The 18,706-nt window shown below is 50.7% G+C and overlaps 1 protein-coding gene across 1 annotated transcript in view; it reads left to right on the top strand.

Annotated features, from left to right (window-relative positions):
- The window catches only part of RYR1 (ryanodine receptor 1), a 108,392-nt gene that overhangs the window by 21,778 nt on the left and 67,908 nt on the right, over positions 1-18,706 (top strand). Inside the window, exons 25-39 of the mRNA XM_059382868.1 lie at positions 362-669; positions 1,479-1,681; positions 3,080-3,254; positions 3,426-3,634; positions 6,598-6,992; positions 7,945-8,077; positions 8,933-9,093; positions 9,521-9,686; positions 11,356-11,442; positions 11,603-11,829; positions 13,156-13,768; positions 15,542-15,802; positions 16,137-16,337; positions 16,668-16,779; positions 18,453-18,599. Coding sequence (XP_059238851.1) covers positions 362-669; positions 1,479-1,681; positions 3,080-3,254; positions 3,426-3,634; positions 6,598-6,992; positions 7,945-8,077; positions 8,933-9,093; positions 9,521-9,686; positions 11,356-11,442; positions 11,603-11,829; positions 13,156-13,768; positions 15,542-15,802; positions 16,137-16,337; positions 16,668-16,779; positions 18,453-18,599 — 3,398 coding nt within the window. The remainder of the gene's footprint in view (positions 1-361; positions 670-1,478; positions 1,682-3,079; positions 3,255-3,425; positions 3,635-6,597; positions 6,993-7,944; positions 8,078-8,932; positions 9,094-9,520; positions 9,687-11,355; positions 11,443-11,602; positions 11,830-13,155; positions 13,769-15,541; positions 15,803-16,136; positions 16,338-16,667; positions 16,780-18,452; positions 18,600-18,706) is intronic.

Below are 18,706 nucleotides of genomic sequence, written 5' to 3'. Positions count from 1 at the left end.
GCGATAGGGTTCAAGGTCAGAGGTAAGAAACCTCAGAGTTAGAGGTGAGAGGAGGCCAGAGTTCTAGGGTTGAGGATCAGGTTCCCCAAATCACAACGCAGGAGTCAGAGAGGCGAGAGATCAGTGAAGCGAAAGCCCTTGCCAGTCACAGGATCCTGCGTTAAGAGGCCAAGTATCTCAGAGCTCATTTGGGGGGGCTGTGGAACCCCGATGTCAGAGATCGGGCGCTAGGCGTCCCCAGACTCAGAACTCAGGATCACAGTAGCCTGGGAGCGAGGATCAGAAGTCAGGGACTCCGTGGTGCAGAGCCCAGAGGTGGGGATGAGGGGTCTGCTCTCACCGAGCTCTGCCGCACACACAGGTACATGATGAGCAACGGGTACAAGCCGGCGCCCCTAGACCTGAGCCACGTGCGGCTGACACCGGCACAGATGACGCTGGTGGACCGGCTGGCAGAGAATGGGCACAACGTATGGGCACGGGACCGCGTAGCCCAGGGCTGGAGCTACAGTGCGGTGCAGGACATCCCAGCACGCCGCAACCCTCGCCTTGTGCCCTACCGCCTGCTGGATGAGGCCACCAAACGCAGCAACCGGGACAGCCTCTGCCAGGCCGTGCGCACGCTGCTGGGCTATGGCTACAACATCGAGCCGCCTGACCAGGAGCCCAGTGAGTGCCGACCTCCGGGCCCCTGACGCTAACTCCTACCCTGATGTGGGCCTGGCCAGCTGGCCCTGGACTTCTGACCCTACTCAGCCCCTGAATGGGCTGCATCTACAACACCGAGCCTTCTCCCCCCGCGACCCTGACCCTTACTCTGACCCCAGCCCTGAACTCAATCTTGACCACTGACCTTGGTTATATGCGAGCCTTGCCAGGTCAGGAGCCCAATGAGCACCGGCCCAGACCCCGGACTCCAGTCCTGGACCCCCAGCTATGGCATCTAACCCCCTGAACTCTGGACTGTGGCTACACTGTGGAGCCACCCAACCAAGAACTCAGAATGTCTAACCGCACCCCCTAACCTGACCCCTGACCTATCACAGACTTCCAATCCCAGCTGCCATCGGCCACCCTAGCTGTGGTCCCCAGTCTTCAGTTTCTCTACCCCGGTCCCAACCCCAATTTCTATCCTCTCCCTGAGCCTGCTCTCAACCCTGGAATCTAAGCATCGACCCTTCTCTTGACCCTTAACCCTAAACCATGACGGTGACTGACCCGACTTTCTGTCCCGTAAGCATCTCTTCTCTGAGGGTTCTCACTGCTAATGAGATGGGGGGGGGTCTCACTTAGGAGGCCCTAACCACCTCTTTGCCTAGTCTGAGAGTCCCCAGGTCTTCTCCTGTAACTCCAAGGAATTATCCTCTTCTCCCAGTCCTGCAAGGCCCTTGACTTCTCTGGTATCTCCCACCAACCTCTCAAGTATCTTGGGATCCACTCCCCACACAGCCCCTGACTCTGCCTGGCCCCACTTGTAGGTCAGGTGGAGAGCCAGTCTCGCTGGGACCGGGTGCGTATCTTCCGGGCAGAGAAATCCTATACGGTGCAGAGTGGACGCTGGTACTTTGAGTTTGAAGCGGTCACCACGGGTGAGATGCGAGTGGGCTGGGCGAGGCCCGACCTGCGGCCTGACGTGGAGCTGGGAGCTGATGAGCTGGCCTATGTCTTCAACGGGCACCGCGTGGGTACCTCCCTGGGCTCCATTCTGCCAGGCCCTATGGTCCCTCCCATAGCTCATACATCCAGTTCTGCTTCTGTGTGTGCCCCACTGTCCACTCGTCCCGGCATCTGCCCTACTGCTCATTCATCTGTTTGTCTGTCCATCCATCCATCTGTCCATCCATCCCACCCTCCCTGTCCTTACATGTATCTTTTTTTAAAACAAAGATTTATTTTGTTAGTTATTTGAGAGAAAGAGAGGGAGTGAGAGCGCGCATGAGCAAGGGGAAGGGCAGAGGGAGACGCAGAGCAAAAGCAAACTCCCTGCTAAGTGGGGAACCCGACGTGGGGCTCGATCCCGCAACCCTGAGATCATGACCTGAGCTGAAGGCAGAGGCTTAACTGACTGAGCCACCCAGGTGTCCTTGTTTATGTAAATACCTGTCCATCATCCGTCCCTCTATCCAGCCATCCTTCTGTTCACCCTTTCCTCTCCCCATAAATTCAACTATCCATCCACCTACTCAGCCGTCCAGAAAATCACTTGACCGTCTACATTTCCATCTGTTTATTCATTCACTTGTTAGTTCCGCCATTCACTTATTCAATTCGTGATTCTGTTTATTTATCGAATTCTTTAATGCATGAATCCATCAATTCATCCATCCACCCACCCACTCGTCTGTCTGTCCATACTTCCTTTCTTCCCTGTATCAACCCACATAGCCTCAACTTCCATTCCGTGCTTCCCTCCAGCCATACTCCCTGCTTCCTGTTCACCCATCCCCTTATCCATTGATCTAGTCTGGGGGGCATATGGGTCTATATGGGTCTGTAGAGGGGACACTGGCAGCCTCATTTTTCCTCTCCATCCATCTCACTTGCTGCCGCCCCAACATCCCACCGCCACTCCGGTGGTCTACACAATCCCAGCTCCAGCCCCAGGTACGGAAGCAGTAGAGAGCTCAGGCGGAGGAGATAGGATACAGAGATCAGTGGGAAGGGAAAGCATGAAAGCCTGTGCCTTATATTCCAAGGATCATGGATACAAATGTGGGATATGGGGCGCCTGGGTGGCTCAGTGGATTAAGCCGCTGCCTTCGGCTCAGGTCATGATCTCAGGGTCCTGGGATCGAGTCCCGCATCGGGCTCTCTGCTCAGCAGGGGGCCTGCTTCCCTTCCCCTCTCTCTGCCTGCCTCTCTGCCTACTTGTGATCTCTCTCTGTCAAATAAATAAATAAAATCTTAAAAAAAAATGTGGGATATGACGGGGGCCTGTGGGGGTGACTCCTCTTCTGTCCCCCATGCCCTGGACCTGATGCCTTGCATATGTATCTTTACACGTGTCTCCTTGCCTCTGTGTGTGTCCATTTCTCTGCGTGTCTCTCCCACGTCGAATCTTCCCCTCGCCTCTTCACAGGGCCAGCGATGGCACCTGGGCAGTGAACCATTTGGGCGCCCATGGCAGCCAGGTGATGTCGTGGGCTGCATGATCGACCTCACAGAGAACACCATTATCTTCACCCTCAATGGTGAGGTCCTCATGTCCGATTCAGGCTCTGAGACGGCCTTCCGGGAAATCGAGATTGGAGATGGTGAGGGTGGGCCTCATGGCCCCTTTCTGGTTTTCCTTCCTCTCACCTGACCCTACGCTGCATCCCCAGCCTCCTACTTTTCCATCCCTTCCTTCCACTGGCCCTCCTCCCCTCCTGCCCCTGCCCTGCCCACCTTGTCCTGATCGCTGGCCCTCCGTCCCCTCCCACCAGGCTTCCTGCCTGTCTGTAGCTTGGGACCTGGCCAGGTGGGTCACCTGAACCTGGGCCAGGATGTGAGCTCTCTGCGGTTCTTCGCCATCTGTGGCCTCCAGGAAGGCTTTGAGCCATTCGCCATCAACATGCAGCGCCCAGTCACCACCTGGTTCAGCAAAAGCCTCCCCCAATTTGAGGCCATGCCCCTCGAGCACCCCCACTATGAGGTGAGGATGGACCCCACTCAGTACCCTCTGATCTGCCTCCGAACCTCATTCTTCCTGCAGTTCTCTTCTCCAAGTTTCTCCTTTCCTCCCGTGTTACCCCACAAGCCGTGTAGAAGGACAGTGGGTTCCCAGGGCTGCCTTGTGGGGTATAACTTCAGCAAACCACAACCTGTCTGACCTCCAGGTGCCTTGCCTAGTAAGTGGGGGAAGGGAAAAAAAAAGGAGCTGGGTTGAATGACTCCGATGGAAATGTCCAGTCCTTATAACTATCTCCAGTCCTTATAACTATAGTTGTAACTATAATTATCTTTAAGCAAGGCTTAAAGAAATATAAATCTCTCTACATTTTGGCACCATCCTTCCTAATTGCTATCTGTGTATACATTTTTGGGGGGTTATTTGTTTTTACCAGCTTTTCATTATTCTGAGTACCCTAGTTTTTAGGCTCTAGTGTCTTTTATCAATTAAACTCGGCATCAAACTCGAACCATATAAAGCTCACGTAGACCAAAGTGACAGTCCTTTTCTCTATCTGGGAGGGACCTGAATCCCACATGGCTGAGCTTCAGTGGGTAGTTCAGAATCAGGCACACCTGGGTTGGCTTCTTATTTGCTGTGTGGCCTTGGGTGTGTGACTGTCTTCTCCTGAGCCTGTTTTCCCAACCATGGTATTGTTCAGCTCTCCTCACATAATCCTTCTCCCCCCTTCTACTTGTAAATCATCTGAATAAGTTGGAGACATCATGCCTCTTATTTAAAAAACTTTAATGTAAGCTCTATGCCCAACATGGGGCTCGAACTCATGATTCCGAGTTCAATAATCACATGCTCTACTGACTAAGCCAGCCAGGCGTCCCATCGTGCCTCTTTATCCCTAAATATTTCAATGTGCATTTCTTCAGAACAGGCTAGACTCTGACAGAACTGCAGTTACAAAAATTGGTCATGAAAATCAGGAAATTTAACAATAATACATACTATTCCCTAATTCATAGTCCCTTTTCAGATTTTGTTAATTGTGGTGATAATGTGTCTTTTTATTTTTCTGGTCCAGTATCCAATCCAGGATGAGATGCTGCATTTAGTTGTTATGTCTCTTTATTCTTTTTTTTTTAAGATTTTATTTATTTGTTTGTTTGCTTATTTATTTATTTGCAGGGGGCATGAACAAGTGGGGACAGGGACAGGAGCCCCACATGGGGCTCGATATCACAACCCTGAGATCATGACCTGAGCAGAAGCCAAGAGTCAGATGCTTAACCGACTAAGCCACCCAGGCGCCCCATGTCTCTCTATTCTTTAATGTCGAACGTTCCTGAGTCTGTCTTGTCTTCCATGCTGCTAACATTTTTGAAGAGTACAGACCAGTCATCTTGCAGATTACCTCTCATTTTGGTTTGTCGAATTTCTCCTCGTGAGTAGGTATAGGTGACCTGTGGTTGGCAGGAATACCAGAACGTTGTGTCCTGCTCGATGCAGCATATCAGGAGGCACATAGTGTCATCAGGTCTTACTACGAATTACTTTAATTTTGACTGGTTAAGGTAGAGTCTGCCAGGGGAAGATAAATACTAAGTTTCTTTTTGTCATTAATCAGCAATTTGTGGCATTTTTAAGACTAGGTGAGAATGGACGGGTTTTAAGCAGGGGAATGTCCAGATTAGATCTGAGTTTTGGAAAGGTCCCCACCGAGAGTGGATTATAGGGGGTGACAGTGAAGGCAGAAAGACCAGAGGTGCCAGGGGCTAGAGAGGCTGAAGGAGCAGACGTTGATCCTTCTAATTCCTGCTACTGCCAGATGTGTTCTCTACCCAGAGAACAGCAGGCTAGACAGCTGTGAGAACGAACAGACTAACCTACACACAACCACGTAATGAGTCGCACAGACACAGTGCCGGGGGAAAGCAGCCAGACACAAAATGACACATCCCGTGGGTTCCCGTTCATAGGCAGTTTGAGAATAGGCAGAGCTGATCTGTCGTGTGTGAAATCAGGAGGGTGTTACTGACAAAGACTATCTCAGATCCCAGGAGGGAGATGGTCAGTACACTATCGCCATGGAGCAGAGGGAAACCGGGTTTATGAGAGACGGAGGAGAGCGGAGAAGAAGACCCCGCAGACAGTCTGGGAACAGCAAATCTTGGCCACAGTTTTGGGGTCCATTCTTTGGCTGGCAGGGAGCACAGAGGTCTTGGCATTTGGTCTTTGAAGATGGGACAGGAAAGAAAGGGAGCTATTCCATCTGTTCATGGAGTCTCCAAAAAGTCTCTGAGAGTCCTCGGAGCACCCAGTCCTGGCCCCTGTCCTCTGTCCCCTCCTGCCTCTTGTTTAGGCCAGGTGGGGACATTTCCCTCCTCAGAATCGCTGCCTTGGCGAGGGTAGTGACTAAATGGGCACCAGGGTGGGGGGTGGTCCTGGGTGGGTGGTAGAGCTGGGTCTAGTTCTGTTTCTCCGTCTGGGAGCTGGGCACGCATGTGTAGTGGGATTTCTCTAAAACCTCATTGCGTTGTGCATTATGACCTGTGCACTTTTCTGAATGAGTCTCCCCAGGAGACCAGGAGGGCAGGGCCTTTGTTCTGTTCCCAGTTGGGTTCCCAGCCCTGGGGAATGGTGTCTGTCACCTAATAGGGTCTCGGGAAGTATTCTTGGAATGGATGGATGGGTGGATGAATTAGTCTGGAGGGAGGCCTGTTCGTAGGTAGGTTTGGAACATTCCCTCAAGCGATTCCAGAGTCTGGCCAGGGCTGCCACTGCACAAGGGGCCCAGACAGAGCTCGGCAGAGGGCTGAGCACACCCTACAGCCAAGCTGTGTGTCCAACAGGGAGCCCATGTGCTCCGAGGAGTGAGTCTTTGGCTAATTCTCACACAGGTGTGCCAAGGCCTCATGGTCATTCTGTGTGGACTGGGATTAGGACCAGTGGTCTAGCCTGCCTGCCTGGCTCAGATTCCTGCTCCCCCTTAGGTGGCCCGTGTGGATGGCACCGTGGACACACCGCCCTGCCTGCGCCTGAGCCACCGCACCTGGGGCTCCCAGAACAGTCTGGTGGAGATGCTCTTCCTCCGGCTTAGCCTTCCGGTCCAGTTCCACCAGCACTTCCGGTGTACTGCAGGGGCCACCCCACTAGCACACCCTGGCTTGCAGCCCCCCGCTGAGGATGAAGCCCGGGCGGCGGAACCTGACCCCGACTATGAAAACCTGCGGCGCTCAGCAGGGCGCTGGGGCGAGGCTGAGGGGGGCAAAGAAGGAAATGCCAAGGAGGGGGCGCCCGGGGGCAATGCCCAGGCTGGGTTGGAGGCCCAGCCCGTCAGGGTGGAGAATGAGAAGGATGCTACCACAGAGAAGAACAAAAAGAGAGGGTGAGTTGAGAGTGGGGCTGGGATGGGGCTCAGGAACCCCAATTAGGCACCCCACTTCAATAATGTAAGAAACCCCATTATGTCCCTCAGTGGCCCATATATGTTAAGTGGAATCAGAATACTGAGGGGCCTGTCATGTCTCAAATGACAGGGATTATCTCCTGGGATGTGCTCATCTCCCAGAGAATATAAAATTGGGGTACCCCACTACATCTATGGAGAACTTCACTATCCTTGGGGTACCTGGTAGGTCCCAAAGTGTTCCACCCAATGGACTTTATTATCCATGGGCTCTAAAGTGGACAGACACTGAAGTGTCTTGGGAGAGTTGACTGTACCCCAAGGTATCCCAGTGAACACCAGTGGTCTTCTAAAGTGGGGTCATTTCTGTGTCTCAAATGTACCCCCCCCAAGAACTAGCTTCAATGGAGACCCTCAAAAGGCATTAAACCCAACTTGAAACTAAGTCTGCTTTCCTCTACTATCACAGTGGTTTTCAATGCGATGTAGGTCTGTTTCTCTTGGTGGATGTGTGGAAATGGTGGCCGATTTTGGTTATCACAGTGTTGGGACAGTGGTGATGCTACTGGGGGACTCCAGGCATTCTACAGGCTTTTGGTGATGTACAAGACAGTGCCACACAATGAAGGACTGTCCTTTCCCAAGTGCCTTTAGCATCCATATGAGAAATGCTGACTTAGGGGGAACACTGTATGCCCCAAAGAGAACCTCCCTGTCCCCAGAGGCACCTTTAAATTTGGGCATCTGTAAGCACAGAGCACAGTGTCTCCAGAACAGATTATGCTGACTTGGTTGGCAAGTTTATCCCTCTAGAGGTGGGGACTTGGGTGTTAGAAATGGGATGTGGAGGTCATGAATGTTGTGGTGGAGAGGGTTGGGGGGCTGGGCTTGAGAGCTGGTTTTCACAGTAGCCTTTCCTCCCCATCACCAGGTTCTTATTCAAGGCCAAGAAGGTCGCCATGATGACCCAGCCACCAGCCACTCCCACTCTGCCCCGACTCCCTCGAGAGGTCGTGCCAGCTGACAACCGTGATGACCCTGAGATCATCCTCAATACCACCACGGTGGGAACCTGGGGCCCTCAGCTTTCCCTCAGAGACCCCTCAGATTTCCAAATTTCATGCTGCAATCCCTAGTGATTGCCATTACCTGGGGACACCCAATACACACTGAAGACCACAAAATAGAGTACGCACTCATCTAGTCCTTTGAACCCCTAAATCCATATAGCTGGGGGCCTAAAAATTACAAGAACACAATGAAGCTATAAGGCACACTTATAAAACTCCCAGGGATCCCAGAATCCAGAGGAAATACCAGTATAGGCTTGGGACCTCAATATTTGGGTTCACCCATATGAACTTGATACCGCCAAATTTAATAGCTATTCTGGCATATTCTTGGGAACCAACATTCACAGCTACCCCAGTAGAGTTTGGGGATTTCCCAAATCTGGAATGTTTTCTGAGACAGATAGCCTTGTGGTTAGGATTATGGGCTACCTGGGTGCCAAGTGGGTAGGTCACTTCATTGCTCTATGCCTTCTCCTTTATAGAAGCTTTATGGTTTTCCCATCAGTAAAATGGGGATACAAATGGTGCCCATTTGATGGGGATTATATTAAGTAAATTTACTAACTGTTTGTTAACTATTATTTATTGATAACTTTGTAATTTGGAGAGGGACCCAAATTCGGAATTATTGCAAATAGTCCCAGAGGATTCTCGAATCTAAAAACGTATCAGTAGATACAGAATTAGAGGGACATAGACCTGTGTGTGTGTGTGTGTGTGTGTGTGTTTCAAATCCAGTAATTTCTTGCTGAGCTCTCAGGGGACACTGTGAATCTAGAGAGACACAGGGAAGCCCTATGTCACCAACCTTTTGGACTGACCACTGGTTCCCCTTTGCCTCTCCAGTACTATTACTCTGTGAGGGTCTTCGCTGGCCAGGAGCCCAGCTGCGTGTGGGTAGGCTGGGTCACCCCTGACTACCATCAGCATGACATGAACTTCGAGCTCAGCAAGGTCCGGGCAGTGACAGTGACCATGGGGGACGAACAAGGCAACGTCCACAGCAGGTGCTGGGGAGAGGTGGGGACTGTGGGAGGTGACCTGGATCTCCCCAGGCTAGCCCCAGCAGCTTCCATCCCCTTCTTCTCCTCTTCTCTACCTGTTTACTTTCCTCCTCTGGGTTTTCCTCTTCATTTTCTATTTGGCCTTTTCCATTTTCTCTTCCTTCATCTCATGCTCCCCTTTCTACATTACCTCCTGTCTGTGTTCTGTCTTCCCGTTCCCCTTCCCCCTCTGCCTCCCAGAACCCCCAGCCAGCTTCTAAGAACTCTCGCTCTGAGGGGCCTGGGGTTTTGGCACTCAGGTCTGCAGGTGGTGGAGGTCTGGGGGTGGAGCTCTGAGGTCATGGTATTCTGGGAGTTTGGGGAAGAAAGTGTCCAGGGTCCAGAGCACCTTGGCTGAGGAGCCATGCAGTGACCACTGCTTTTCCTTCAGCCTCAAGTGCAGCAACTGCTACATGGTGTGGGGCGGGGACTTCGTGAGCTCCGGGCAGCAGGGCCGGATCAGCCACACAGACCTTGTCATTGGCTGCCTGGTGGACTTGGCCACTGGTCTGATGACCTTTACTGCCAATGGCAAAGAGAGCAACACCTTTTTCCAGGTGAGCCCAACCCTTAGCAACGTATCAATAGTGTCCTCATGTCCCAGTATGCTGGGAAGACCCTTCCAGACCCCTCTGAGGACAGACTCCATAGAAGGCCAGATCTGGGAAGTCCCTGGGAGATCACCTGGCTAACTGTCCACTGAACTGACTCCCTGAAAGGGGGACACAAAGCACTGCCTTGACCCTGGAGAGGGGCCCATAGTCCCTCTTGGGCCCACTGACACCAGTCGCCAACTTTTCACCCATCAGGGAACACCTTAAGATGAATCCTCAGGTGGGCTTTTCCTTCTCAACATTTTATTATGAAAGCTTGCAGATATACAACAAAATTAAAGGAATCATACAGTGAACACCATATACCCACTAGCAAGAACCTCCCACCCACACTGGCTTTACCACGTATTTATCCACTTATCTATCCATTAATCCATCCTACTTGGATTTTATTTAAAAATTTATCTTAAATGGAGAATTTCAAAAATATGCAAAACTAAGATAGTGTACTAGTCCTCCATGTCCCCACTGCCCAGCTCTAACTGTTCCCCACTCGTAGCTGATCTTGTGTCATCTTTACCCTTCACACCCACCTTCATGTCCACACCAGATGATTGTGAAGGAGACCCTGGATATCATATGGTTTCATCTCTTTTCAGTATATATCTCTGCAAAAGTAAGGATTCTTTTAAAAAGCATAACCACTATACCACCTGTATCTAAAAAACCCCACAAACCCTAGTAATTCCTAACTAATCCAATCCCTGTTCATGTTTCTCTGGTTGTCTCAAAAGTGTCTTTTTTCATTTGTTCATTTGAATTGGAATCCAAATAAAGTCATATATTTTAGTTGGTTGCTATGCCCCTCGAGTCTCTCATATGTAGATTTCCCTTCCATATCTCTCTTCTTCTCTGAAATGTGTTTGTTAAAGAAACCAGGCTGTCTGTCCTGGAAAGCTTTGCTTCCCAAAGTGTAGTCCCCGGATCAGCAGGATCTGCATTGCCTGGGAGCTCGTTAGAGATGAGGACTCTCAGGCTTCCCCCTAGACCTGCCCAATAAGAATCCAAAATTTAATCCTGGGGATTCATGTGTCTACCACCATCTGAAGAGTGCTGGCCTGGCTTCTCAGTCTGCATCTGGCTGATGCATCCCCATGGTGTTGTTTGATCATTTTCCTCTGTCCCCTGTATTTCCTGTCAACTGGCAGATGGGTCCTCGGGTGTGGTTAGATTCAGGTTTGGCAAGGCTTCTTCACAGAGGATGGTGTTTGTGGTGATGGAGGCTGAGGTGATGGAACTCATAAGTGGGTTCCACTGTGGATATCAGAAGGGCTGGAGGGAAAGTGCCATCAGAAGACCTTCCTGGGTTTTGACGAATGAGTCTTGGGAGAGAAACAGAAATGGTATTCCAGGTGGAGTGCATGAAAGGCACAATGATCCGGGAGATAACGTTGCCCCTGGGAGAGCAGGAGGAGGCTGGCCCCATCTAGATCAGAGGTGGTGTAGCCCATGAGCAACCTCGGGGACCCTGGGGCACTTTCAGTGCCTGAGTTTGGATCTGTAGACTCCAGCAGTGTCAGGCTGGGGTAATCAATCCCAGAGTTCAGGATCCAGAGTCAACGTCACCTCCAGTTCACCCTCTTCCTCACCCTGGCCTCTTCTTCCTTGCCAGGTGGAGCCCAACACGAAGCTGTTTCCTGCCGTCTTTGTCCTGCCCACTCACCAGAACGTAATCCAGTTTGAGTTGGGGAAGCAGAAGGTAAGAGTGCAGTGATGGGGCAGGCTGAGGCAGTAGGTACAGGAGTTCAGGCTAGTGGAGTGGCTGAAAATTGGGACAGTGTGGGAGGTCTCCCTGGAAGCAGAGTGGCAGGACAGAGAGGGCTGAGAATCCTGACCCGTGCATACCTCTGTGCCCCTAGAACATCATGCCGCTGTCGGCTGCCATGTTTCTGAGTGAGCGCAAGAACCCGGCCCCGCAGTGCCCGCCTCGGCTAGAGGTGCAGATGCTGATGCCCGTCTCGTGGAGCCGTATGCCCAATCACTTCCTGCAGGTGGAGACACGACGTGCGGGCGAGCGGCTGGGCTGGGCCGTGCAGTGCCAGGAGCCGCTGATCATGATGGCTTTGCACATCCCTGAGGAGAACCGGTCAGGGCCAGCCCAGGCTCATGGGGGTGGGATGGAAATTGCAAGTCCTCTGGGTTCTGGAACCCTCTCAGTGTCCCCTTCCACCAGTACCCCAGGACTCCAGCCAACACCCCAAAGGCCCCAAGCCTACATTAGGGAACCCTGACTTAGGGTTATCCCTTATCCCCAGATAAGACTCCAGGGGACACCAGATCCACCTCAGAGGGCTTTAGGCCCATCTTAGCAGACTTTAGACTCACCTCCAGGGAAACCAGACCTACCCCACAGGGTTCCAAGGCTGTCTCAAGGAGCCCAGATCCACACCGAGGAGCCACACAAGCTCCAGAAGCCTCAAGTGCACCTCAGAAGGACATGGACAGGACTCAGAGAGGCCCGAATGTCTCCGTGTCTTGGGCACACGGAGAGAGGCTCTGGATGTATCCCAGGGAGATCTCAAAGCCAGTCCTGGGGACCCAGACACACCCAGAGTAGAGATGTGGTCACATGTATGGCAGGAATGTTCTTAGGTACCCTGAACAGACTCCCACCCCAGACACCCCAGTAAGCTCTGATGTGCTTCATCTTTCCTTTATTTATTCATTTATGCACTGAGCAGATGGCTCTGAGCTCTTCCTGTGTGACCAACAGCACTCTAGGCTGGAAACACCAAACCTGTGTGAATGGACATTCTAGCAATACTCATGGATAACTCCGGGGGCTCAGACTTGCCCAAGGGGACTCAGACCCATCCCCGGGATTCCCAGATATGCTCACTCACATACTTTATCAATCTATCTATCCATCTGCCTATCATCTATCCAACAAGTATTGATTAAGCGCTTACTATGTGCCACGTCCTGTTTAGGTGCTGGGAATATAGCAAAACAAAGCAAACCAAACAAACAAAAAACTCACAACCAACCCAAAAGGCAGAAATGTCCTGCCCTGGTTTACATTCTAGTCGTATTCAAACATAGCCAGGTTACTCAGGCCTGCCAGAGGCAGGTTCAGTCCCAATTTGGGGATCCCAGATGTATCTCTGGTCACCAGATCCCCTCCATGGAGTCTCAGACACCCCCCGAGTACCAGACCATGCCAGGGATCCCAGATATGGCCCAACGAGTCCGCAGACCACTAGGGGCGTCCAGACTATTACAAGACTCCTAGACCCAGCTCCGCAGACTTCACAGAACCCTGACCCAGCAGGACACTGGGATTCCCTCCTGGGATGGCCGACACTCACCTTAAGCATTTTTTTTTTTTTTTTTTTTGCCTCCCTGTGGTCTGTGCCTGTCTTTCACCTCCTCCGCTGGCTCTGTCCCCGGCTATGGCCCTTCGCCGCCGCAGATCCATGGACATCCTGGAGCTGTCAGAGCGCCTGGACCTGCAGCGGTTCCACTCCCACACCCTCCGCCTCTACCGTGCCGTGTGCGCGCTGGGCAACAACCGCGTGGCGCATGCTCTGTGCAGCCACGTGGACCAGGCGCAGCTGCTGCACGCGCTGGAGGATGCCCACCTGCCGGGGCCGCTGCGGGCTGGTTACTACGACCTCCTCATCAGCATCCACCTGGAAAGCGCCTGCCGCAGCCGCCGCTCCATGCTCTCTGAGTACATCGTGCCCCTCACGGAGGAGACCCGTGCCATCACTCTCTTCCCACCCGGAAGAAGCGCAGAAGACGGTCCCCGCCGCCACGGGCTGCCTGGCGTTGGCGTCACCACCTCGCTGCGGCCTCCACACCATTTCTCACCCCCCTGTTTCGTGGCCGCCCTGCCGGCTGCCGGGGTGGCGGAAGCTCCGGCCCGCCTCAGCCCCAGCATCCCTCTGGAGGCCCTGCGGGATAAAGCACTGAGAATGCTGGGGGAGGCCGTGCGAGATGGTGGGCAGCACGCACGTGACCCTGTCGGGGGCTCTGTGGAGTTCCAGTTCGTACCCGTGCTCAAGCTCGTGTCCACCCTGCTGGTAATGGCTTCCTCCTGCTTCCCTCTGTCCTGTTCTTCCACATTCCAAATCCTCTGCCAATCCCCCTCTCATCTGTGCATCCAACCACCCATTCACCTCTCCATCCTCCACCTTTCAACTTCTTCTCCTGTCATCTACTCATCTCTCGTTCACTTTTCTTCCCATCCATTCATCTATTAATCAGTTTTTTAATCTTTTCTCCCTTCTTTCCATTCATCCACCCAAACAACCATCATTCATCCATCTGTCCATCCGTCCTCCACCCTTCTATTCATTCAGATATACCCCCACCTTCCCATCCACAGGTGCATCCATTTAATGGCCTTTATTGATCATTTATTGATTATTGAAAAATCAGTAATGCCATCCATCCAGCTATCCATCCATCCATCCACCCATCCATCCATCCATCCATCCATCCATGTATCCATCTATCCAACTTCCAATCTAGTTGTCCATTCATCCTTCCACTTACTCATCTGTCAGTATATCTACCATTCCATCTATTCATTTACCCACCTAGCCATTTATTTATGAATCTATCTTAACTTTCATACATCCAATTATCATCCTTCTTCCACCTGTGCATACATTCATCCACATATCCATCCACCCACCCATCTACAGATTCATCTGTTCATTTTCCACCTACCTGTATGTCCAGCACTGCATCTCTCAATCCGTATGTGTATACATCCATCCACCTAACCACAAATCCATCCAGTTACACCCATTCACCTACCCACCGTCCACCCATTTTTCATCCTTTATTGCATGTATCTTTTTTTTAAAGATTTTATTTGTTTATTTGACAGAAAGAGAGATCACAAGTAGGCAGAGAAGCAGGTAGAGAGAGAGAGAGAGGGAAGCAGGCTCCCCGCTGAGCAGAGAGCTCCATGCGGGACTCGATCCCAGGACCCTGAGATCATAACCTGAGTCGAAGGCAGAGGCTTAACCCACTGAGCCACCCAGACACCCTGCATGTATCTTTTCATTCACATACCCATCTAATGTCTCATCCATATATCCATCCATCCAAATTTTCAAGCGCACACCTATCCACCTGCCCATCATCCAACCATCCCACCCTACCCCCTGGCTATTTACCCATTTATCTGTTTTCCCATCCACTCATTAACATACTCATGCACTTATCGAATCATCCATCCACCTACCCACCTACCCAGAGATTATATATCCTGTCGTTCGTCCATCCGTCCACCCGTCTCTTCCTCTACCTTTTCTCTCCATCCTTTATCTGCCCACAAATTTCTCTCCCTTTCAAACCTCTACTCAGCTGTTAATTCAGCCACACAGCCCTCCCTCCACATCTCCATCTCTTTTCCCCCACTGTTTTTCTGTTTCTTTTACCCACTTCCCCTCCATCTGTTAGCATCTTCATTATGTTCACTGAGTTCTAGCATATAGTGGGAGCTATGAGGGGATCCCATCAGGGCAGGGTGTGTCCTGTTCCAGAGTCACATATGCTCAAGCTTAGGAGAAAGGGCATTTACTAGTGAAGGGAGAGGTGCTCATGTTTAGCTATGTGGTCTGGGCCAGGTAAGGCAGTACACAGGCTGTGGATCTGGGAGGATCTTAAGGAGGATGAATAGTAGGGCAGGGGGATGCCATTTCTTTGTGTAGGAAGAATCATATCTAGCCCATGCAGAAATGAATCTGACATATGCAGGAGAAGCAGGTTGGAGGGCTGAGGTTGGGACTCGATTTGCAGGTCTTGTGGGCACAGGGAAGGACCCAGACTTTGTCCTGTAGGTGATGGGCATCTTTGCCGATGAGGATGTGAAACAGATCTTGAAGATGATTGAACCTGAAGTATTCACTGAGGAAGAAAAGGAAGAGGAAGAGGAGGAAGAAGAAGAAGATGAAGAGGAGAAGGAGGAGGATGAAGAGGAAGAGGCACAGGAGAAAGAAGATGAGGAAAAAGAGGAAGAGGAGACAGCAGAAGGGGAGAAAGAAGAAGGCTTGGAGGAAGGGCTGCTCCAGATGAAGTTGCCAGAATCTGTGAAGTTACAGGTGGGCTGGTTCTTCCTCTTCTCCAGCCTCCCCCTACCTGGGCTGGGAAACAGAGGATCTGATGGGGCATGAGTCTGGACTTTGTCCCCAGGAAGTGGGGAGCTATGGATGTGCCACAGGTGATTGGAGTGCTGCTGATCTCAAATGATCTCTCTGGTTGCCATGTGGCAGGTGGATTGGAGAGATAAGACCATGGAGAAGTCTGGCTTAAAGGTCCAGGCAGGAAATGATTGTGGCAGATAGGGCAGGGCCATGGAGAGGGGAGAGGAAGCAAGAAGAGTTTCAAGGATGATCTCATCACCATCGTTTCTACTGCCTGGCTGTCCTCCCATAGATGTGCCATCTGCTGGAGTATTTCTGTGACCAAGAGCTACAGCACCGGGTGGAATCCCTAGCAGCCTTTGCGGAGCGCTATGTGGACAAGCTCCAGGCCAACCAGCGGGACCGCTATGGCCTCCTCATGAAGGCCTTCACCATGTCTGCTGCTGAGACTGCAAGACGTACTCGCGAGTTCCGCTCCCCACCCCAGGAGCAGGTACTCTGACACTTGACCCCAGCTGGAATTACTGTCCAAACCCCAACTTTAACCTCTCCCTGTACTGGTGGCATGACATCTTTAAACTCGTGCCTGGCCTCTGACCTTATTGATATCTTTATCTCTTACTCTTCTATTTCTCTCTGAACCAGTCTGAGCTCTTGGTCACTTCAGACTGACACTGACTCCTTTCAAACCTCTAGTTTCTCAAATAGTCCTCACCAGCTCAGAACCTTAAGTAGGGACTCACAATTCGATCTTTGATCCTCGACCTTGGAGTTCCTGCTCTTGGGCCTCTGACCCTCTTTCTAACTTTTGACCTTCCTCTAGATAAACATGCTGTTGCACTTCAAAGATGGTGGGGATGAGGAAGAGTGTCCTCTCCCTGAAGAAGTCCGACAGGATTTGCTGGAATTTCATCAAGACTTGCTGGCACACTGTGGTAAGAGAGATGAGAGAATCCATCTCCCAGACTTTCTCTTGAGACTTCTCCTAAAGTTTCCCTAAGACTTCCTGATCTTAAATATGTACAGTATTGGTGCAATGTAACTTTTGCTTGAATGAAATAACATGTGAACAAATGAATGAATGAATGAACAGACATATTCGTGAACAGATAGAGGATGAGTGAAAGGATAAGTTTGTATGGGTATTTGAGTGGATTATACATGGATGGGTGGCTATGGGCAAGTGACTAATGAGTGCATAAATTGGTGATAGAGAGATGAGTGAGTAAAGAAATGGGTGAAGAGATGGCTGGGTGGATGGATGGATAAGGGAAGGGTGATGTTGGTCAGATGGATGGATAGATGGATCACTGAAAATTGGAGGGAGAGGTGGTTGGGTGGCTGGAAGGATAAATGGATAACCTCCATTGTTTCTGGTAATAAGTCAGTTAATAATCTTACTAAGATTCTTTTATATGTGGTTAGTGGTTTTTCTCTGGCTGACTTTCAAGTTTTCCATTTGCCTTTGCTTTGAAACGGTTGGGTAGGATGTATCTAGGTGTGGCGCTGTCTGATTTTATCCTACGTGGAGTTCGTTAAGTTTCTTGGATGTGTGGATTAATATTTTACATCAAATTTGGGACTTTGGGGCTACTATTTCTCCAAGTATTTTCCCTGCTATTTCTCATCTCTCTTTTTGGGACTCCCCTTTTGCATGTATTGATTGACTGATTGATTTGATTGTGTCCCACAGGCTCTGAGGCTCTGTTATTTTTTCTCCATTCTTTTTTTTTTTTAAGATTTTATTTATCTATTTGACAGAGAGAAATCACAAGTAGATGGAGAGGCAGGCAGAGAGAGAGAGGGAAGTAGGCTCCCTGCCGAGCAGAGAGCCCAATGCAGGACTCAATCCCAGGACCCTGAGATCACGACCTGAGCCGAAGGCAGCGGCTTAACCCACTGAGCCACCCAGGCGCCCATTTTTTCTCCATTCTTTTTTAATCTTCAGACTAGATAACCTCTATTGTTCTACCTTAAAGTACCCTGATGCTTTCTCCCACCAGCTCAAATATGCTATTGTACCCCCTAGTGATTTGAAATTTCAGTTTTTGTACTTTTCAGCCCCAGAATTTCTATATGGTTATTTTTATATGATCTACCTCTTTAATACTATTCTCTATTCTGGGAGTCGTTGTCATCATACTTCTCTCTCTCTTTCTCTTGTCTTTTTTTTTTTTTTTAAGATTTTATCTATTCACTTGACAGAGAGAGAGAGAGATCACAGGTAGACAGAGAGAGAGGGGGAAGCAGGCTCCCCGCTGAGCAGAGAGCCCAATATGGGGCTCGATCCCAGGACTTTGAGATCATGACCTGAGCCGAAGGAAGAGGCCTAACCCACTGAGCCACCCAGTCGCCCCCATACTTCTCTTTAATACTTTAGACATGGTTTCCTTTAGTTCTTTAGACCTATTTACAATAGTTTAAAAGACATTTAAAATGCTTAGAAGGATGAATAAATGAACAAACATAAGAACATATGGAGAAATAAATGAAAAACCCAAGAATTCACACCTGAAGGAGGAATGAATGAACCAGTCATTGAAGAAGTGAATGAGTAGATGAATAAACACAGAGTTGAATGACACCCTCTCCCTTCGACCAACTCCAGGAATTCAGCTGGAGGGGGAGGAGGAGGAACCAGAGGAAGAGGCCACCCTGGGCAGCCGTCTGATGAGCCTGTTGGAGAAAGTACGGTTGGTGAAGAAGAAGGAGGAGAAACCCGAGGAGGAACCACCAGCTGAGGAGAGCAAACCCCGTGAGGACTGGGAACTTTAGGGTGGGGACAGGGATGGGGCAGGCACTGTTGGCAGGGCTGGGGAATACTGTAGGGGGAAAGAATCACAATCTCTGCCTTCCAGGAGT

This window comes from Mustela nigripes, chromosome 17 (genome assembly GCF_022355385.1).
Source record: "Mustela nigripes isolate SB6536 chromosome 17, MUSNIG.SB6536, whole genome shotgun sequence".
Taxonomy (NCBI): Eukaryota; Metazoa; Chordata; class Mammalia; order Carnivora; family Mustelidae; genus Mustela; species Mustela nigripes.
Note: the sequence above shows the minus strand (reverse complement) of the source record. Positions and strands in the feature narration are given on the sequence as shown.